Source organism: Toxorhynchites rutilus, chromosome 3 (genome assembly GCF_029784135.1).
Source record: "Toxorhynchites rutilus septentrionalis strain SRP chromosome 3, ASM2978413v1, whole genome shotgun sequence".
Lineage (NCBI taxonomy): Eukaryota > Metazoa > Arthropoda > Insecta > Diptera > Culicidae > Toxorhynchites > Toxorhynchites rutilus.
The window spans coordinates 294,086,512-294,110,047 of record NC_073746.1 but is presented as its reverse complement, the minus strand read 5'-3'; the positions used below and the strand labels follow the sequence as shown (position 1 = coordinate 294,110,047).

At 37.6% G+C, this 23,536-nt stretch overlaps 3 protein-coding genes across 3 annotated transcripts; 2 read left to right on the top strand and 1 right to left on the bottom strand.

The window, feature by feature from the left end:
* The first annotated feature begins 7,745 nt into the window (after positions 1 to 7,745).
* Positions 7,746 to 9,092, top strand: LOC129776855 (10 kDa heat shock protein, mitochondrial). Its single transcript, XM_055782744.1, has 2 exons — positions 7,746 to 7,931; positions 8,220 to 9,092. The coding sequence occupies exons 1-2, from the start codon at positions 7,929 to 7,931 to the stop codon at positions 8,517 to 8,519; spliced, it is 303 nt and encodes a 100-aa protein (XP_055638719.1). The 5' UTR covers positions 7,746 to 7,928; the 3' UTR covers positions 8,520 to 9,092.
* A 227-nt stretch (positions 9,093 to 9,319) lies between these two features.
* LOC129776413 (tyrosine--tRNA ligase, cytoplasmic) lies at positions 9,320 to 11,282 on the bottom strand. Its single transcript, XM_055782039.1, has 2 exons — positions 9,662 to 11,282; positions 9,320 to 9,606 (listed from the first exon to the last, which is right to left on the bottom strand). Exons 1-2 carry the CDS (start codon positions 11,105 to 11,107, stop codon positions 9,478 to 9,480), a joined length of 1,575 nt encoding a protein of 524 aa, XP_055638014.1. The 5' UTR covers positions 11,108 to 11,282; the 3' UTR covers positions 9,320 to 9,477.
* A 2,135-nt stretch (positions 11,283 to 13,417) lies between these two features.
* On the top strand, positions 13,418 to 20,416 carry LOC129778823 (uncharacterized). The gene is made up of 2 exons (XM_055785943.1): positions 13,418 to 14,053; positions 17,538 to 20,416. The coding sequence occupies exon 2, from the start codon at positions 18,648 to 18,650 to the stop codon at positions 20,157 to 20,159; it is 1,512 nt and encodes a 503-aa protein (XP_055641918.1). The 5' UTR covers positions 13,418 to 14,053; positions 17,538 to 18,647; the 3' UTR covers positions 20,160 to 20,416.
* Positions 20,417 to 23,536: the final 3,120 nt, after the last annotated feature.

The following is a 23,536-nucleotide window of genomic DNA, read 5'->3' as shown; positions in this document are numbered from 1 at the left end:
TACTTGGATGCAAAAAATATCTCGGTAGTTTTATCAAAAGACGTTGTGTCGGCCAATATTTCTGGAGGCAATTTATTTGGCTACTGCTGGTTTTTCTGTTGTTTAAGTTCAGCATATCCTAAGCATCTTCTATGTTGGATTTCAGCATTCAATTTTTGTTTTATATCATATTATAAGAATTCATATTAGTTTTAGTTTGTGTACAATTATATATTTAATTCGTTTATTTTTTTGCTTTCCGTCCATTATGAAAATGCACACTATAAAAGGTCCCATGGTAGTTATGCAATTTTGTGGACAACCGCAAAATTCAACTGAGCTGAAGAGCTGTTCCAAATGAGCAGCTCTCTTGTATGAGCTGAACGGCTCTGAGCCGCTCACCATGATGAGCTGATTTGCCCATCTCTAGTTCCAGCCGATATGTGTTCCCTAACAGAGATTTCAAAACTAAGGTGGCTGGGGGGGAGGCGATCTGGCGTAGTGGTAACATCCATGCCTCTCACGCTAAAGGTCACGAGTTCAATTCTCACTCCCGACATTCTTCCAAAAATGGAAGTAAAAAGTGACGAACCAGCCAAATGAGTTGAAAATCACTATAATACAGATAAAAAAAAATCGGCACTGTAAATACATGAAAGAAGTGGGAGCTTTTGTTTCCTCCGATATATGTTCCCTAACAATGAAATGAATAGAATTTAAGTTTGATAGAATATAAAAAAAATATAAATTTGGAGCTTTAATGTTGGTTGTTTCGTGAAATTTCTTATCAAACCGATCATGCATTGTAAAACTTTTTGCAAAAGTGTAAGTGTAAAATTGCATATGGTAGCAGTTGTGTTGAAATGACTTGAAATATGAAATGATTTTTTTGGTTGAATAAATACTCAGAAAGTAAAAATTATAAGAGAAAATTACCTTTCCATTTCAAATATGTTTTCTGTATAATAAAGTAACAGGCTTTTCTGATGAGAAAAAATGATAATTGTGTTCGATATTGATGCATTTCTTATATTAGTTTGGTGAGTGAGTTTTTTTTTATTTTATCCATACAGAACGGAGGAGGCATCTCGTGGTTTTCATCATATCTCATTCCACTTCGGCATATTCTATCGTGATATTACCATCCAAAGACTAATTACCATCCTTCCGTCATCACCACTCGATTGTAAACACTGGTGGAGTGAACAAACAACACCCAACAACCAAACAAAACGGCCCTTTTCAGTACCACCAAATCATTATCAAAGAGTTTAACGATGTAATTCTTCAAACATATCCAAAATCAGTATGCAACAGATAGCCTAATGGAATCCTACGTCAACTATGTGGTCGTGTCTCGGACACAACCTTCCTGTGACTTTTTATTTAATTAAAACAACTAAAAAATACGAACTACCCAAATTACAACACCTGAGCCTTCACTACTGTCTCTCGCGTTTTATGCCAGGACGCATTATCGTGCAACAAAGGTGTTGGTTTCCTGACATCTGAGATATTGGATCTGACTGTCTGCTTGGCCACTATGCTTAGCTGATGCTGATACCGGTGGCGAACGACTGTCTCGTCTGTATTCAGTAACTTCAAGTAGATTACGCAATATCGCAATATTTTGAATAGCACATTCAAGATATATTGGTTCTCGCTTAAGGAGTGCGTATTACATATTTCTCCTGTATGCGAATGATAATTCATGTAATTCATAGGCAATGTCGTAACCGCTCGTTGCGACGCACCTTCTTCCAAACACCTTGGGGAAAAAAAATAACACGTTCCCACTTTCGGCACGCTACTGTGTTTCGAAGAGGATCAATAGGACAACACAACAATGAAAAAACCAAAACAAACAGTTCAGAAGTAAGAAGGTGCTTTTTGAAGAGCTCTGTTTTAGAAGTTTTATTGTCCTGATTATCCTTAATTGTTCATTTTAAATCAAGATTATCAATTGTAAGTAAGATAGTAACTCGATTGGTGCTATGCTTAATGCTAAACCTAAACTTACAGCTACAAATTCAACAGCAAACGAAGACTCTAAATAATATTCCCACCACCCAACGAACTAGACAAAAGACACTAAACGTAAGTTATTCTAAATCTAAATCTAGATGCAATACAGGAATCTTAATAGTAATGAAAGAGCTTGAGCTTGAGCTTGGGTAGACTGTACAATTCGTAGTTGTTCTCCGTGATTGACCTGAACCAACCAAATTGCACAAAGAACACACAGAATGACGCTTGGGACTAGCAAATCATTCTCGTTGTGCAATTTTCAGTGATTCGAGCTTAAAATGGTCAATAACGACGCCGGCCACGTCCTTACAGTCACCAGGGGAACGGAAGGAACGTTAGTATGATATTCGCCGCCCGAAGGCCAGAAGGGTCGCCTCTATAGCGTGGTTCCCTAGCGTTTATCATGGAAGGGATAATTGTTAGTGGGAATGGTTAAGAAGAATCAGGATTCACTGCGGTAAGTGATGTGATTCTAAAAACTACATCTAATACAAAAATACAAACTAATACAACTATACACAAAAAAATTGGAAAATACAACAGCAGTAAGTGATGTGATTCCATAATCGCAAACTCTCAATTACTCGACAGAACGATATTCCTAGAGCTTGAGCTTGGGTAGACTGCACAATTCGCAGCTACTCTCCGTGACTGACCCGAACCAGCGAAACCGCACAAAGAAAACACTGTAAAATCTGTAAAATTGATCAGACCGGCTATATATTCTACAATTCTAATATTTTTGTCGAAATCCAATCGCGAAAGCAGAGGGTTGGAAAACCTTAGAAGGGAATCGAGAGAACTTTTCTAAAATCAATCAACCGTGATATATTCCGTTGTTCATTGCACTTACGCTTTATAGAACTCCAATAACGGCGGTGAAGAGTTATCTTGAGCAAACCTGAGAAGGTAACCGAGAGAACTCCTCTGGAATCAATCGGCGATATGTTCCTTTATTCATTGTGCGTATTTATTAAAGAACTCAAATTGTGACGGCGAAGATTTATCTCTGGGAAACCTAAGAAGGTAACCGAGAGAACTTTTCCAATCGACCCGGTAAATGTGCCGTTATTCATCAAGCTTTTAAGAATTCTAATCTCGATGGCGGAAATTTATCTTGACGAAACCTGAGAAGGTGACCAAGATAACTTCCTAAAAATTCGTCAGACCGACGTTATATTCCGCTATTCGACTTGCTTGCGCTTCATCGAACTAAAATCGTTACGACGAAGGGTTATCTTGGGACGACCTGAGAAAACTTCTCTAAAATCAATCGGCATATTACTTATCTATTGTTTTTCGATCGCGGTTGAAGTTATAGTATATGTTTGAAATACCTATGATATTATACCAATACAGCATTTACACGAAACAACAGCAATATTTACAGAGACATACATGTAAACAAATTCTGTTGAAATTCAAGTGTGGAATATGAAGTCTGAAACATGAAAGCTGTAAAATGTAGTTTGAAATTAATCTACAATTTTAAGCATGAATGGGGAACAAAATATTGAATCGACTAATTAAACTTGAAATTAAAATAAAAGCAAAACGAAAAAATGCGTAGTGAATGCGTATAAAACTAAAGAAAAAGAACTGAGTAATATTTACTTGTATATGAGATGGGATGCGGTAAATTAATAGATTTTTGCGATCTGCATAACAAAACATAGTTGAACGTAGTAACGCATAGAAGCTGCTATAGCTATTATAACATTATAACATATAAACACAGAAAGCTATCTAAACCAAAATCACCATAGCAATTTAGTATATAATAAATTCAATCTACATGAAAATCTCATCTGAAAACATCTGAAAATATTCAAATCTGTTTAAAAAGAAAACAAACTATCTGGACAGCACAATAATAACTTCCGAACTGAGCATCTCTATTAATCTTTGCTTTGCCATGAGACCCATTCTAGAGAGAGCGGCGCTCTGCACATCCACAACACACCCATAAGGCCCATTTATACGTTGCTAGTAGCTGACTTGACAATGAGCAGCTACTGACCCGGTGGACTCGCTTGACAATTGGTTGACTCGCCTTGTCCGTTCACATAGTGTGAGCTGCTGGCGAGAAACTAGATACTACGGCACGGGTTTACCTGGGATGCCAGGCGATTTTTCAAATGTCCATCAAATAGTCAGAAACAGCAATCAGGTCCGAATTTGTCAAATGATTGGTCCGAAATCGACTTCTTTATTGGTAGTTTTTATCTTAGGTTTTCAGTTGAATGTATCATTACACAATTTTATAGAGATTACAGAGCAGTGTTGAGAATAACACCTGAACAAGTGGAAAAACTGTTGAATTTAATTGCTCCACAAATACAACGCCAAGATACACTCATGAAGGATGCTGTACCTGCAAGAGTGATAATATAAATGACATTGATATGCCTTTCTTCTGGAATATTGTTCAGATTGTTGTCGATATTTTTTAGAATCTCGAAAGCATCCATAGCTAAGATAATTCCGGAAGTATGTGATGCTTTAAATGATAGTCTAGAAGACTTTTTAAAATTTTATTCACACGCGTCAAAAATTAAAATAATGAATGAAAATGTACTTTTTTAAATCGAATATGTATTCTGTTTCTTAGAACCTTACTTTTTTTCGCAAGTTGTGAGTGAATTTTGAATGAAAATTGTGCCTGATAATGATTCTATATTAGACATTCTCCAGAAAACTATCTCAAAAAGAAAGCGTGCCCCGCCAGCGTGCAAAACAGAATAACAATGATTTCGTTAAGAAACTATGAGGGTTTTATTTGTTTTTCCAATAATTTTCAAGTCTATAAATATCTTCGCATATTTTCAAATATCTTAAAAATAGAGACATTTCTTTACATTTGGCATCCCTGATTCGAACGCTAAATTCTGTTTTTGACGTTTTGAAGCATGCGAGTGCGAGTAAATTCAAAAAACTTTGAAGTAGCTCGCACGCCGGATCACACATGACAATAACTGGCATGATGTGTTCACACGGTGTGAGTAGCTGCACTGCAGTAACTGACTAGACCGACTCGTATGCTTGCTCGCACCGTCTGAACCCGGCTATAGATAAAACCTATCACACAACTACCGCAGGAGACGTTTCATTCGCTCCACCGCGTCCATCTAAAACCATTCGCTCACTCCCACCAAAATGGCCATTGAAATATTTTCCAAATCATAGATGTAGCCCTCTCACTATCACACATAATGAACTTTCGAGTACAAATAGTACCTTATGAAATTATTATGAACCCAACATTTTAGAACACATCACCTAAAAAAGGTTGAAGTGATTGCGCTGTAAATAATGCCGTAATTATCAAATCATATATTATAAGGATTTATGTGATACATGTTACAGCGTAGCCTCGGCATTGACGACTAGTGATCCCCGATAATCGTTCGATTAATCGATTAATCGAATACTTCCTACAGAAATCGATTATTAATCGAACGAATACTGCATAACCAATAATCGAAGCGAACGAATAATTTACGTCGATTAATCGATCCAAACGCAGAGAGGAAAAAACGTACGGCTGCTGCAGTTTTGTCCTGAAAATCAATCATTATCTTTGACGCTCCCTTAAGTTCATAAACGTAGCTCAATGCCGTCAACGCGAATTGAGCTTCGTTTACGATTTTAGGGGAGCGTAAAGATAATAATTGATTTTCAGGCGGAATGAACATATTTTTGATTCCACATGGCTTTCTAGCAAATGAGGTTTAGGTATTAGTCTAACTAATTATTTCTCTCAGTGTTGCGATTAATCGATTAATCGATTATTTGGGCCGATTAATCGTATCGAATAACAAACTGCTGAAAACTATTCGATTAGCTGATGAACGATTAATTTCAAAAATCGGGGATCACTATTGACGACTGCTTATATTGATCGACACTTTCTCTTCCTCTCACAACATCAACGAACACGAACACACTGCAAGAGAAGTGCAGTTCGGACAGCTTTCGGATCGGTTATCGAAACACGCATAACATAGAACAGAGAAGCACACGACAATTAAAAATAACTTAGCTGAGGTATGATGTTTCATGCCACCGTCCTTGTGTGATTTCCTCCTCGGTGTTAATACCACCCAAGGCGCTTATATCAATGTATAACAGGTGAAGCAACATCATCACTTTAATAAGAAGGTGATTACGGTTTGTGGAGCGGGGGTTGTTTGTTTTGTTATTGCTAGGATACGCCATTTTGGCATTTTCACATGCGAGAGTAGTGGAAATGAAAAATGAAATTCTACAAAACATCCCTTCTTTTTCACATAAATTCGCGAAAGCCGAACATAGTAGGCATCGTTCGAATAAGCGTCGCAGCAGTTTGTAGAGAGCCGCCTGCAGCGTTCTGATGCTGTTTGTAAATAATACCGACAGCAATTCCAATATGGCTGAAAGTGCATTTCATATGATTGTTTCACCTGGTGTAAAACGTTTACTACCACACGCGCACAGAACCGAAGTACACAAGAGGGAAAAAAGAGCGTTGCGAGAGACAATATTTGCAACCATTAACATTTCCATTATACGGAAAACATTATATTTGCAATTGTTGCATAATCAAAAACATAAAACCAGTATTCCCGAACTTCACTCTTAATTTTCTTAATTTCGCGCAAACCGACGGCTTTCACCAATAAACTGTTTCCAAGAGCACAAACACGTCAAATCACGTCACACGACGAAAAAGCAAACGCGGAACGTCGGAAAAATACATCCGTACTCGACGACGGTCCGGTCGAGACTCCGAATCTTAATAGTAATGAAAGAGTCCTTAAAGTTTTTCTGTATAATTACAAAAATGTTTTGTTCAATTGCGTTTATATTTATGTCATCGGTAGGGATTTTTTAACGTCGTCGTCATAGCCAACATTATTGTGAGCATTAAATAAACGTTCAAAAAATTGGAAAACTGTTTCTTTTTCGTTGCGGTTGCAACAGGCAAGATATACAACCCAGCAAACATTAAATCGTATAACTTTGCATATGATAAGTTACATATAAATTCGTATCAAATCACAATCGCATAAAATATCAATCAAAATATCGATCATGTATATCTAAACTCGCATAAAATGCAAAAACACGATTTTCCATGTCATCGATGGATTGAGTGGTAACATTGTCGGATCAAATCGCATATCAGTCCAAAAAGCATCGCATATCGTTATATACGGCTTTATATGCGTACACAATATGGCATATACGTATATAGCCTCCACTTTTGCGTGTATATACTAGTTATATGCATCATATATCATACAAATGTGTCTTGGTTGTATGTATATCGCCTTCAATTATAGCTATTCATACGACTTAATGTTTGCTGGGAAGATAACGTAGAATCCCGATTATCCGCGGAATAGTCGGGCTAGCTCACCGCGGATAACGAAAATCTGTGAATGACTAAAAATGAGTTCCAAACACGAAAAAAAGGTATTTCGGCATGAAAACCAGGTCGAGTACACCAGTGATCAGATAATGTGAATGCCATGACCAAAACAAAAGTGTATGAGTCTATCATTCACCGACAAATTCGGGGAAGGCCTGTAGATTTACTATGGAGCTTGCTTTCGCGGATAATCGTGGTTCCACTGTATACACACAATCGAAAACATTCAGCCACGGTCACACATGATAAACCAATTTCTAGAAACGTCAATATATCTTGCTTTGGGCTCCCGGTCTCATGTTTGCTTCGGCTGCTAGCACTGCTTCTTGCGCTCACATTAATCAAACAGTTTTCCGATACAGCGAAAAGCGGTCGTTCGTTCCTGTGTGCTCTCCGGTCGGTGATTGTGCAAGATACACATTTTCCTCGTGTGTAGAATATTCCAGCATCGATTTAAAGATTGGATAATTCTAGCTGAGCTTCAAGCAGTAGATCTTGTTACGTAAATATGGTGAGTATTGCTTTATGCTGAATTAAAAAAATAAAATAAAGAGGGTGACGAAATAGATGTATGTATATATATACGCTTTTTTTGTCATTTTTATCTAGAATGATACACTTTAAACTTTGATAAAAAATAAGATTTGTTTAGTTTTGAAATATCTTAGAATATTCTAGTTGAGCAGAAAATCAACATGATTACGTAATAGTGCCGGTCCATGTTTCTCGCTTTTCTGGAAGGGCATTTGTGAGGTTATGTTTTCACTATAACTTTTTTTTTCTCTTAATGAAATTGCAGGCCACCAAACGTTTGATCCCATTGTTGGACCGTGTTCTCGTCCAGCGTGCAGAAGCGCTAACGAAGACGAAGGGAGGAATTGTGCTTCCGGAGAAGGCTCAATCGAAGGTTCTGGAAGGAACGATCGTTGCCGTCGGCCCGGGCGCTCGCAATGCACAAACCGGCCAGCATGTTCCACTGGGCGTGAAAAGTGGCGAGAAGGTTCTGCTGCCGGAGTACGGGGGCACTAAGGTAGACCTTGGCGATAGTAAAGAGTACCATCTGTTCCGTGAGTCAGATATTCTTGCCAAAATTGAATAGGACCGACTCGCTGGCGTTAGGTCAAAGTTCATCAGCGTCAGACATCCGACAAGAAGGGGAGAATTGGTAACAATACAACTATAACTAATATAATGAGACTTCAGGAAATGCCAGAGAGAAGAACATCATTCATTAGGGGATAAGGTTGGAGGTAATTTTGTTTCTTTCAGAGGTGTGAAAAGTATGCAAGCGATATTCGTTCCGTGTGAATGAGAAATTGGAAAATGTGAAATCCGAAAAACGTTGGATACGAATTGAAATCACTTTCGCAACGACGTGTTTTCGGATGTCATTTACATGTAGAGATCCAATCATGTGGACCACCAAATTTTGCACTGATACAGATAGATTTAGTTAAATTTTGCTGCTCCTGTCATGATTGGAGGCTTCCTGAGGAGATTTCGTTCTGTAGAAGTATTGAAAATAACTTGCTAGGTTACTGATACCGAGGCGGATCTAACGAGAGGAAGTATAGTTGTTGAGTGATAGAGATTCGAGAAGTATGAGTGCAGCTTTAGTGATAAGGAGTACGATTCTAAGTTTATTTTATGTTGAATAAAAGAATAACTAGGATTCCTCGTAGACTGTGTCATCCGAACTACCAGAAATATTTTCAATAACGGCAAGAATTGGGAGGCGATCTGGCGTAGTGGTAACATCCATACCTCTCACGCAGAGATCACGAGTTCAATTCTCACTCCCGACATTCTTCCAAAAATGGAAGTAAAAGTGACGAACCAGCCGAAATGTGCTGAAAATCACTATAATAGAGAAAAAAAAAAAAAAAAAAACGGCAAGAATTGATTTTCATTCAAGGTTTCACGTTGAATATTTGCAGGTCGAGATTTATTACGTAACGTAAATGCAAAATAAACTAAATAGCTCGTGTCCGTAACAGTTGATAGAGTGGCGTGGGCGGAAACTAATATAGTCGAACTTTAACATCCATATGTAGTGTTCACTTTATGTTGCACTCTTTAAGTGAACTGGTTATCTTATCGCCATTCATTGTTAGAAGGGAGAAATCCTTCCACAACGCATCTCCGTCCGAGTTGGTTTTTAGTTCTGCTTGGATTTTTTCCCAGACCTTGAAAAGATTTATATTAAGACAATCATTTTTAGAGAAAGTTATCAAAACAAACCTTCTTTTTTGGATTCAATTGAGCAACCTCGGCTTTAGCATTATTAAATCCTTCCGCGATAATCCGTTCACCAATCTTTGCACTCTCCGGAACGATCAGTGGTTCGTACTTGTCCTGGTTGAAGGCGCACAGCACAAGACCTTCACTTTCCACGCCCCTTATTTTGGATGATTTCATGTTGGTGAGTGTCACCACGGTGCGACCCCTCAGATCCTCCAACCCGTAGTAAGCCATTAAATTGCTAACGATCGATTTCTTCGTGTCGCTGCCTATATCCACACTCAAGATGCAAAGCGTATCGGCGTCGGGATGTTTATTCGCCTCCATGATTTTACCAACCTTAAGTTCCATCTTGTCCGGCGTATTATCACCGGTAGCTTGTGCAGCTGCCTTCTTATTTCCACCACCTCCGGTGGGGTAAGCTCGTTCGGTGAGCTTCCTATGAAAATCATCATCGAATGCCTTACGAATGGGTTCCAATAATCGATTGATGTAGATTTCAACAGCCGCTTTCAAATCACCCGGATGCAGCTCCTGGGATGCGAAGTAAGCCTCCAAATCTTCGTACTTCTCGAAACATTTGTCACCACCAAACTCGGCCTTTCGTTTGATTTCGAATCCTTCACCCTCTTTGAACATCGGATAAACGACATGCTTCAGAAACTTCAACAAACCGTTATCTTCAATATTTCCCGGTTCACAGAATGCTTTCTTGATCTTAGATTTCACCTTGGCGGCGCTGTCCAACAGGTCGATTTTAGAATCCTCTTCACTGGAGGACATTTTGCCTCCGGCCAAACCGGGGATCATCGGATTCATCAGGTGGATACGTTTAGCGTACCCAAGCTGTGGCAAATATTTCTCGGCGAAGGTGAAAATTTTTCGCTGATCGACACCTCCAAATTGTGCATCGACCTTCAAATATTCCTCATCCAGAGCTTGCAGACCGGGGTAAAGAATTCCCGACATGAGCGGATGTTCGACCTGTTTCACAACTTCCGCTCCGGCCTTCTTGGCATCGTGCTGTGTCACAACCGAAGACAGTTTGTAAACATCCAAAGTGTATTCCTTCGAGAGCTGATAGTCCGTTCCTCGCACGAACCGAAGCTTGTCCAGCGGCACTCCCAGCGAGGTGAGCATAGCTTTTATGACCGCCTCGTAGTATTTGGTGCGCTCCTGCAACAACGACCAGGGTGCCTTCATATTGTCCAGATAGGCGTGCAGATCGGCAAACAAAATCGTAACCTCACACCCCGCCTTCAGGAAGTCAGCAATCTTGGACATGGGTACGAAGTAAGCGATGTGCGGCTTACCAGTCGTGGCAGTACCCCAGTATATGTTCAGATCCCGTTCCTGCAGGATGGTTCGCATGGTTTCCTGACCGAGCACTTCCTGCAGATTGCGAGTGATAAGCTGTTCCTTTGCCTCCCAGCTTGGTGTCGTCATTTTGAGATAGATTTCGGAGATAAACAGGAGCTAATGAACTGATGAAATTTATCCACTTTGGTTGAAATCAAAGTGAACGGGATACGGTGCCAGCTCCTGCTGATGTTTGTGGGAGAGAGCTGGAGGGCCACGCAATTTGACAGGTAGAATTTTAAAGAGCACATGCGGGACGAAACATAACTTTGAACCAAGATGTTTATATTATATGAGGTGTAGCCGTTAGGTGGTTTTAGTGTGTGAACCGAGATGAAAAATGTAAGGTGCGAAGAATTTTAAATCTGTGGCGTTACAGATTTTTTTATAATAGTCAACTACATAGGAAAAGTATTTGTTAGCAGCCCTTGACTTCAATCGTAGTCTTGCTCAAGGCGCGTAGAAGTATATCCTAAGGTGGGTCAACTTGCTAAAACCACTCTTCAGCCATCTTGGAAGTCTACTGTGTTTTGTTTGTAAACAAAACACAATACGCTTGCGCCCAAGCTCACTCGTGATCAGTCTGTCTCTTTCACGCTTCAAGGAAATAATTCCCCTTCTGCTTTCTTCCGTACTGTTTTCATATACCGCTCCCCTAACCAACTTAGTGACGAAACGGCCTCACCTAGTACCATAGACCCGTCTTGGTCTTGCTAAGAGCCCCCGCAGACCAAAGTACGTAGAATAGAAGGTAGTCTCCTCCCTGCTTTGTTAAAGTAGTGGTAGGCAAAGAAAAAAAGCAAAAAATTGTAATAAACCATCGATTGAATTCATATAAATTCGAACATTTTTGAATTTTTTAAAATTGTAACAAAAGAACTGTCTCAAAATATGTTTCCAGGAGATGAAACAATAGTTTACTTACTGTAAAAAACATTAAAAACAGTGAAATTATCGCACCTGTATTATAGAAATAACGCAAAAAACGATGAACAAATGTGTGGAGAGGTTATATCGAAGTAGTGCCGTTCCCGCAATTTGATAATATGATGAAAGATGAACACTGCTGATTTTTTTGTCTTTCATTGAAGCATCCATCATGAATCATCGCGACGCTTTCATTGGTCTCAGTTTTAAGTGTTCAGCCGTAGTGGGGTCAATAAGGGACCAAATTGGCGTTTCTGGAAAACGAGAAAAACATTTCCTCCATCCCGGGTCATCTTCCGAAGTGATTGCAAATAAATATTTTGCACTTTCGCAAGATTTTTTTTTTTTTCCCCGAATTATATTTTTTATTAAGGCACATGTGGCGTTAGCCTGACGGGGCCGGGAGTCCAACATTTTGACAAATTTTGTCTTACAACTATGTTAGTAATATGTAACCGATTACTCGCGGTTGGCTCGAGGTTAGTATTACAAGTGTTCTCATAATTGGTATGTTGCAGTCTTCGATGCTCTATACGTGTGCACTTTCGCAAGATGTGAATGTATAAATTTGGAATTTCGTGTGAAACCATTGGAACGGAAAGTTTTGGAAGATCCAAGAAGCGAATGCATGGAACAGCTGAAAACATCTCCGATTAGTTTATCTCATCACAATTTATATAAAACACACTTACCTCCAGTACGAAGGCGTCTTCTTTGCTGATTATTGTGCGATTCACATAGCACGTTACGGAGAAGAACGTCTACGTTCCGTCAACGTCTCCACCAATTCACACATGCAGTCAATGCTTCCACCAGCACCGTCCCGTCAAATGCCAAACGAATGATTTATTTAATTTTATTCATGGTGTCGCCACCTACAACAATTTTAAATTGCAATGTCCTCTTTCAAATCAGCATGCCTAGAATCAGTTCTAAATTTTGAAAAATTCAATGAGAATCATTGAATTCAATTATTTAAATGCTTAAACCCCGTAGTCCGACCCTCATGCAACAATAATAATAAATAGAATAATTCTTTCAACTAGTCGCGAATGATTTTCACTCCGAAATTTGGAGCTAAGAGATATGTTGGCATGAAAAGTACAGTAAGTTGCATATAAAGCGATATGCTGAGGCACCACTCAGTGTCGCATTGGAGTCGGTTTTGACCAGTAATTGGACATTTGCGACTGGTGGCGACTTTCAATGTGGGGCCATAATTTGGGTCTCGAACAATGTTTACAAAAATGTCCAACTAGAGGTAAAAATGTCTTATTAAACGTGTTGCATCACAGATCTGTTCAATTAGCCTAATGTCGATGTAGATGTAAATTACTGTACAACCAAATCAAAACAAAAGCCGAGACACAAAGCCCAGACAAAAACCAAACGAGCCGTCCGTCTCCGTCAATTATTCTTTTCTACAAACCCTGCCGGTCGTTTTCGTTGAACGCTAGGTAGTGCGAGTTAGCAACGGAGGTACCCGGGCGGCGACAGCAACAATTTGCTGACAACAACATTGGCGGTCGTTGGCAATCGAGCCAGCAGAACGGGGTCATCGAAGTATGCTGACGACAACTTTGGATCAATAAACTTTGGCAGTTTTCGGCGTGGATAAGCAGAGGCACGAAACTGCAACTTTGCATTATGAACTGTAGAAAAATTTAAATAATCAAATAAAAGTTAGTTAGTGCTAGGCTATCGACAAGTGTGGTCGCGTTTTTTAAAAAGATTATCACGTCCGTGAAATCTTAACTGGAGGCTCCGGCGAGATCCTCTAAAGCGGGAATTGTATAAAGTGTTTAGTGTAGTGCAAAACTCTTAAGAAAAAATTAGTGCAACCAAAATCTTGATTAAAGTGTTTTTATTGGTTCAAAGAGCCAGGTTGTGTTCGAATATTACTGGTTCAAAGAGCCAGGTACTACACATCGCAAAAGCGAACTACAAGACACCGAGGACCTGATCCCGATCGGCACCGCTGGCCCGGAGTAGCGGAAGTAAAACGGATACCCAAACGTGCCTGCTTGTAGATCCCCCGTTTACAGAGGACAGCCACCGAAAAGTCCAACGTGTGATGTTGGCCATATCCAGGACTAGGTCCTTTATGTAAGTTATTCTTCTATTTTCTATTTTTAGAAACCTAAGTGTAGTGATTTTTCAAGAAAAAGTGAAATTTGTAATTCATTTCTCAACCAAAAATAGTGAACAGAGTGATTTAGTTCTTCAAGAGTGAAAACAAAAGAGCTAATTGCGTTTCCAAAAAATAGTCATTAAATCGTTTTGTAAAAATTAGTCGAAAAAAGAGTAGATTCAATTTTTATTTCGACAGAATAATGTCAAATCCAGGAGGTGTACCAATCCCTGCACCAGCTGCTGCACCTTTAACGATGCAACAGTTTATAGATTTAGGTAGGTTGCCAGATTTTATCCGTGATCTGCAACCATTCGACGGAAAGGCAACCGAGCTTTTAGCTTGGTTGATGGATGTCGAAGGCGTTTTTGGTATGTACCGAGACGCCGGGGCAACCGCAGGCCAAATAAATTTAATTGAACGTTCCGTGCGTAGAAAAATAAGAGGCGAAGCCGCCGATATTTTAAACGCAAATAATATTAAACACGATTGGGCTGACACTAAAAAGACCCTTCTGCTATATTATAGAGATAAACGTGATCTCAAAACGTTAGATTACGAACTGACCTCCATTAAGAAGTCAGGCAATGAAAGTTTGGGAAGTTATTATTCAAGAGTTAATGAACTCTTATCTTCGATTATAGCTCAAATTCAAACAGAAGAGAAATATTTTCTACACATTGATTCGCATATAGATTTTTTCAGAGAAAAATCTGTAGATGCATTTATTAGAGGGTTGGAGAAACCATTGTGCCAACTCCTCAAAACATTTAATCCACAAACCATGAACCAAGCATATCAATTCTGCTTGGATTATTATAATATGGATTCCCGATCAGCTCCATTTCGCAATGAACATCCCATACATATCCCCAAGCCGAGAGACTTTGATGTTTCAAAAATCCCTCCTAGACCACCTCTCAGGAAGTTTGCTCCAATTCCGACTCCCAGAAATTTTCAACCGTTCCAACACTTCCCATTTGACAGGCAAAATTTCCAAGGATTTAGACCTCAATTCCCAACTTCTCCTCAAAATTTTCAACCACCTCCTAGGCCCTGGTTTCCAAAACCACTACCTAGACCCGAACCAATGGAGGTTGATCACAGCATCCGATCTCGCAACATAAACTACGGTAACAGACCTCCTATAGACAACAAAAGACCGCACCCACATTCAAATCAGATACACAATTTCAAGCGTGTTGCACATCCGCTTGAATACACGGACGATCAACACTATTATGATTATGAACCTGAATATGACCATTATTACAATCATTATAAAATGGAAGAGGAACAAATTCTAACTGATGCTCATTGTTCTGGTGAGCCAAGTTCAGAGGAAACCGCAGCTGAGCAGGAAAGTGAACCTCAACCCTCTTCATCACAGACTAATTTTTTAGAATGGAAGCCGAGTTGGTAAAGCCAACTCTTCCGTATATTAATTTGAAAACTAACATTGGAGAATTCCCATTCTTGATAGATACTGGAGCGAACATTAATATAATTGAACCAAAATTAGCCTATTCGTATAAAATTTCTAAGCCATACAATTTTGAAGCAGATAACATTTCCAGTGCAAATGGTACGTTCAGAGCAACATCCGCAATTGATATAATATTCTTTTACCCGAAAATAAACCATTCCGCTCAATTTTTACTTCATAAATTTCACCCATTTTTTAAAGGTATTATTGGAACAGGTATTTTGAAATCTTTGAATGCAAAAATTGATCTTGGAAATAGTGTCATACATTTGAAAAAAGGTAACGAGACATTGGAAGCCCCACTTTTGCAGTACAGCTCAATAAATTCAACATCAAATCATTTATTCAGAACTGACCACTTGTCAGCAAATGAAAGCAGTAGACTTCTGAAAGTACTTGATGCACATAACGAAGTTTTTCATCAACCAAATTCCAAACTTACATGTGGAACAACCGTTGAATGTTTGATCAATACCACTGATAACATACCTGTTCATCAGAAGGTATACCCTTATCCTGCAGCCTATGCAGAAGAGGTTAAAAAACAAGTGGATAAATTATTAGCTGACGGTATAATTAGACCCTCCCGGTCAGCCTGGACATCTCCAGTATGGATCGTGCCGAAAAAGGCAGATGCTTCCGGTGAAAAAAAATTTAGAATGGTGATTGACTATCGGAAACTTAATGAAAAAACCGTTTCCGATCGTTATCCAATGCCTGAAATTGGTTATGTGATTGACCAATTGAAAGGACATAAATATTTCTCAACATTAGACTTGGCATCGGGTTTTCATCAAATAAGAATGAAAGAATCCGACATTGAAAAAACGGCATTTTCAATCAATAATGGCAAGTATGAATTTACTAGAATGCCATTTGGTTTAAAGAATGCGCCCGCAACCTTTCAAAGGGCAATCGATGATGTTTTAAGAGAACATATAGGAAAGATATGTTACGTCTACATCGATGATGTAATAGTTTTCGGTAGAGACTTAGAAGATCATCTTAAAAATCTTGATATTGTTTGCAAAACTCTGAATGAAGCAGGATTTAAAATCCAATTAGATAAATCTGAATTCCTCCATCAAGAGGTTGAATTTCTTGGCTACATAATAAGTTCTGAAGGAATTAAGCCGAATCAGAAAAAAATTGAAACTATCAATCTTTATCCAGAACCCAAAAACCTAAAAGAACTTCGTGGATTTTTAGGAATGATGGGTTATTACCGTAGATTTGTCAAAGATTTTGCAAAAATTGCAAAACCCTTGACAAACCTTCTAAGGGGGGAGAGTGTACCCTCATCTAACAAGAAAATTTCATTGAATGACAAGGAAAAGCAATGCTTTCACAAAATGAAAAGCTTACTTTCCTCTTCTGATATTCTCATTTACCCGGATTTCAATAAACCATTCATTCTCACGACTGACGCTTCTGATTTTGCAATCGGCGCAGTCTTGTCTCAAGGAGAGATGGGAAAGGATAAACCCATACATTTTGCTTCCAGGACCTTATCTAAAACAGAAGAGAATTGCTCAGTTCCAGAAAAAGAAATGTTAGCGATTTTCTGGGCACTTCAAACTTTTAGAAACTATCTTTACGGTGCAAAATTCAAGATTCTAACGGACCATCAGCCTCTCACTTTTGCTTTATCGCCTAAAAATACAAACGCAAAGCTTAAGAGATGGAAGGCTTATTTAGAAGAGCACGACTTCGAAATCATTTATAAACCGGGAAAAACAAACGTAGTCGCTGATGCTCTAAGCAGAATGGTATGTTCTATGACAGGAACTCAGCACTCTGCCGAGAATAGCGATGATTTTTACATTATTTCGACTGAAGCTCCGCTCAACTCCTTCAAGCATCAAGTAATACTGAAGAAAGGTCCAGATAAAACAACTGTCACGCATCCATTTCCAAACTATACTAGGGTAGATATATCATTATCCAATATTAATGAAGCTTCTATTTTACAGGTACTCAAAAATCACTTTAATATCTCCAAAGTAAACGGATTGTCAGCCGATGAACCCTTTATGGGACAAATACAGGAAGTTTACAAAAAACACTTTGGTAATAAGAGATCGTTAAAAATTCGTTTTTGTCAAAAAATACTTCAAGATGTTCAACAAGAAGACGACCAATGGGACGTTATCCGAAGCGAGCATTATCGTGCACATCGTGGTGCTGAAGAAAATAAGTTACAACTTTTGAGGAAGTTTTATTTTCCAAAAATTTTTCAAAAGTTAAAAGATTTTGTTACCAATTGTCAGATTTGTAACGAAAACAAATATGACCGAAAACCAATCAAATATCCACTTCAAGAAACCCCAATTCCAAATGCTCCTTTTAAAATCGCCCACATAGATATCCTATTCCTTGAAAACGGCCACTTCCTAACCTATGTCGACAAATTCTCTAAATTCGCCCAAATCAAACCCATAGATTCAAGAGCCGCAGTTGACATAGTTCCTGCAGTTAAAGAAATCCTTTTAAAATACAATCCTCCGGAAATATTAGTCATGGACGGTGAAAAATCCTTCATGACTGGAGATCTGGTAAACTTCTATAATACCCATCATATCGAACCGTATGTCACAGCTACAGGACGGAGCGAAATGAACGGAATTGTCGAACGTTTCCACTCCACTCTTTTAGAAATTTACAGAATAACCAAGCACGAGAATCCAGAAAAATCCGTTACTGACCTACTTTTCCTATCACTGAATAAATACAATTCCACCATCCATAGTTCCACTGAACATACCCCCTACGAAGTTATACTTCCTTCCTCAAGAACTCCAGAAATTATAGAAAAAGTTTACAAGAACATTTCAGAAAAACAAAAGAAAGATTTAAAATACCATAATAAGTTCAAGAAAGCCGTGGTGATAGAACCTAATCAAGAGATCTATGAAAATGCCAGACAGAGAATGAAACATAAAAAACGTTACAAGAAAAATAAAGTTAAACAAGTTAACAAAAGCACCGTAACTATGGACGATGGAAGAAGGATACATAAAGATGATGTTAAGATTAGGAAAATATAATCTTGTTTTATTATTTTTTCTCGTTACAGAATTCTAATGTTCTTAAAAATAGTAATAACTGAAAAGATAGACGTTAAGAGGATAGACCATCTTCCCATTATTGCTTTCAATTTAGGTACCGCTAGAATTCAACAAACATCTCACTATTATATGCACCATTTCAATGTCACCTCTCTGAAAACACATGTAGAAATTCTTAAGATACAATTCGAGCAATTGAAACCCAATCAGTTTACAAGCCTTACAAAACAAACATTCGAACAGATTCATCAAACTCTAGAAAATCTAGCCCCTTCTCGGCGGCAAAAACGTTGGAATAGTCTAGGAACAGCCTGGAAATTTATAGCCGGAAGTCCGGACGCAAACGACTTGAAAATTTTAAACTCCTCAATTAATGATCTTATCTCCAATAATAATCAACAAGTTAGAATAAATAGAGCACTTAATTTACAATTGAAAGAACTGGTATTCAAAACTAAAGACGCAATAGAACTGTCGAATTCAAAATCATTAGAAATATATTCAATGAACATTTTACTCAATTTGAAATATTTAGCAGAAAAACTAGAACAGATAGTTGATAGCATATCGTTAGCAAAAGCAGGAATCCTTAATGAGAAAATACTTAGTCAAGATGAAATTGAAATTTTATATCACGATGTATTCAAACAAAATATTACGGTTCATAATGCAGTGGAAGCCCTCAACTTTGCAGACACAACGATCGCAACGAACGGCAAGGAATTGACTCTCCTGATAAAAACCCCCATCTTAGATAAAAGGATATTCAATAAGATTCATGTTTTCCCTGTTACTAACAATCACAAGCAAATTCATCTGACAAACAGAAATTATTTAACTCACGAAACCGGCAACTATATGGTCAATACACTACAACCAACAATATACAAAACCTACGAAGTAGTATTCGACAACTCAAGATGCATACCAAATCTACTTTTTGGGAACCAAGCAACCTGTAACTACACCATGAATCCGCCAGAGGATCAAATCACCATAATCAATGACGAAAATATCATCTTAAACTCGGATAAAAACATTTCCTTCACTTCAACCTGCGGACTCAAAAATCGTACATTTACCGGAACATTTTTAATTACGTTCCACGATTGCGAAATCAACATCAACAACATATCCTATTCTAACGAAATACAGAACATGGTTGGAAGCCCAATCCAACTACCATTGGATGGAATTACAATACAAAAGCAACTTACAATAGCAAACCTAAGCTTGGAACATTTACACCACCTACACCTGGAGATGAGAAAGGAGATGGAATATATTCGATTGAACAACACAAGTATAGAATGGCCAGCTTGGTCCATTATGGGTGGAATCATTTCATTCCCCTGCATGATAATAGGTATCGTGATTCTTTTGAAAATCTTTTCCCACAGATCAGCTACAGTCAAAATAAAACAAATACCCAGTACTACACCAACACAGGAACCATTGAAGGACATTCAACCAAATCTCAGACCCATGACGATTAGAGATGTGATTCGGACGGAACCTCATCTCTAAAGGAGGGACGAGTTAGCAACGGAGGTACCCGGGCGGCGACAGCAACAATTTGCTGACAACAACATTGGCGGTCGTTGGCAATCGAGCCAGCAGAACGGGGTCATCGAAGTATGCTGACGACAACTTTGGATCAATAAACTTTGGCAGTTTTCGGCGTGGATAAGCAGAGGCACGAAACTGCAACTTTGCATTATGAACTGTAGAAAAATTTAAATAATCAAATAAAAGTTAGTTAGTGCTAGGCTATCGACAAGTGTGGTCGCGTTTTTTAAAAAGATTATCACGTCCGTGAAATCTTAACTTGCGGACTGAATCAAAACGGCTGTCAAAAAAGATCCAATTGAAATGTCAAAAGAGATCCAACGATCAGGAGTGTTATTTTTCTTATGATAATCAACACTATAAAAGAGGTATTGTTGTCAAGGGCAAAAATAAGTAAAATTATAAAATGAACGAACTACATTTTTCCGTCAATTGTTTAATTAACCATTGCATCTCTAAAAGACCATCTCAGCCTTTCACTGAGCAACGCATTTTTAATGTCCCCTCTCTTTGTCATAACGTTTTTCCGAACGTAATAAAAACAAACAAAGTCAGAGTCACGTAAATGTTTACTCCTGCGATTTGGAAATATTCGATAAAAAGTGGAAGGAAGAGCTGCCAGATGATTTTTAAAAAAAGTCTGTAAAAACATGTGAATGTCTGTTAAAAATGTGGAAAAGTCTGTAAAAGTGTGCAGATCTATAGAAATGTCTTTTAACGTTAATTTTCACTTATTCATTAATACTTTGTACATCACGATGCACGTAAGATTGTATTCTGTATATATATATATATATACATCCATTCCATGCCAAACTAATATAGTGGTTCTCAGCTCTTCGTCAAAAGTGGTAATTTTGTTCTTTATCGCAAAACATTAAACTCGTATTTTTTAAATTTGTCATTAGGGTGCCCATTTCCATTTTAGGGTGATCCCAAAAATCATTTTTTCCACTTTTTCCCAAAATGACTTTTTTCAAAAATTTATAACTTTCGAACCACTCAACCGATTTAGATGATCGACATATCAAATTTAAGCCAATGAGCTTTAATTGAGAAATATTTAACTTGCATATAATATGGATCCTATTTTTAATATGGATTGAAAGCTGAGAACTTTTGCATAAAATATCTCGATATCAGAGATGCTATTTTTTTCGTTTTTGAAATATGATTTTGCAAAACTAATCGATGGTTCGAAAAACAATTTTTCCCCATTTTTCCCACTACAAAAAGTCATAACTTTCGAACTATTGGACCGATTCATATCATCGACATATCAAATTGAAGCTTACGAGATATATTTTTTTTAAAAATATAACTTTTGCGAAAAAATTGAATTTTGTTTTTGTAATTATGGAATGAGTTAGTTTTTCATAGTTTTCTCGGTTAAAGATAGGAGCACTATATTTTTTTATATTTTTTATGGAAAGCTGAGGAGTATTTACTTAACATATCTCGATATCAGAGATGCTATAATTATCGTTTTTAAGTTAGAATTTTGTAAATTTAACATGTTTTAAGTCTTCGATCAATATTCATATGTGACTAAACTAGACCTATGCTACTAGAATCCAATCTTCCCGCAAGTGTGAGTTTTGCTTATTGGCTTCAATTTAATATATCGATCATCTAAATCGGTTCAGTAGTTCAAATGTTATGATTTTTTGCAGAAAGTTATTTTTGGACAAATGGGGAAAAATGATTTTTTTTAAATCATATCTAAAAAACGAAAAAATAGCAACCCTGATATCGAGATATGTTGTGTAAAAAATCCTCAGCTTTCAAGAAAAAATATAAAAATATATAGCGCCCTCTAGTCCAAAGTCATAAAAAAAATAAAAAAACGACTACAATCAATAATTACTAAAATATAATTATGTTTTTCGCAAGTTAAATATTTTTTTATAAAAGGCTAGGTCAATTTTATATGTCGATCATCTAAATCGATTCAGTGATTCAAAAGTTATTAATTTTCATTTGTCATTTTTGGGAAAAAGTGGAAAAAAATGATTTTTCGGACAACTTAATAACTTATGTGCTGTAAGTGTGTTTAAATGTTTCAACAATCTACATATACATACATACACATACATACACAAACATACGCGTTGTTAATTTTTATAAAAATCGGTATTTCTCCGTTTATATATTGGACATCCACCAAGGCTTGCGGTCTTGTCGTTTTTATTTATAAAAAAATGCAGTGTATATTTTCCATCCGCCATGCAAGGCTATACAAGTTTTAGACCACCACACGGCCATGAACCATGTCTGTCGTAAGAATATCGAACAGTAACCCATATTTCGTCATAAGCAGACCCGAAAGCAAATGTAAGTTGTTGAAAATAGAATGAAAATTTTTATTCGATGTTGTTTAAATACATAGGTTGCATAGTCCTGACCCTAACTTAACTATTTTTCAATAAATCTCCTTGCATTTCAGTAAAACAATCTTATCCAGAACAGAAAATAATTATCAGAGACGATTTTCGTTCAACATTTTTCCCTACCTGCAGAGAATGCAATTTTTCATTAATTGTGAATAACCGTATCCTCTCTTTCGTCTGCAATGATGTCAAGGCAAAAGTACTTATGTGTATGAGTTCCAAACATCATACACACCAGATGGGCCAACAAGAAGGACTGCCGGGCCGCAGGTTGAGTATCGCTGGTCTAACGTCATGTGTATTGATATATACTAAATATAATACCTTTTCTGTATTAAAACTATGGGAAAATGTCATATGGTGAGTCAAATATTTTTGATGTGATGAATAGATGTGATGAATGTTTTACAGATATGTCTGTAAATTTACAAACATATTTGTAAATCTGGCATCTCTGGTGGTCTGAGAATTTATTGCAAGAAATCGCTTGAAAACATGCATGAATTTGCTTGAGAATGAAGTGGATTGAGTCCGCACCACTTAGGTTGAACGTATGCTGACGGGTCGTTACGTTGCTGGTGTATGTGAATGTTTTCATGAGAATTGCATGGTAGAATCATTGACGTATCGTGACGTGACGGGACGTGAACGTGACGTGTATGTTGTATGTGAATCGCACTTATAGGTTAAAACAGTATCCCCAAAAGAATCCGGCGAAAAATGAAGCGAACAAACAAATATGTTTCGCGTATCGAACGAGCTTTTGTATTCGAAAAAGTTTAACCATTTCCGTCTCAACAATTTGAAAAAAAAAAGTTGAAGGCTGAAAAAAAGTCTGTATGTGCTGTGTCATTAATGCACATCATAACATTAACAGTCAAAGTACCGTCGAACTAAAAATCAGGGGTTAGACATCAATTGAATATGGGCTACCAAAAATCAAAA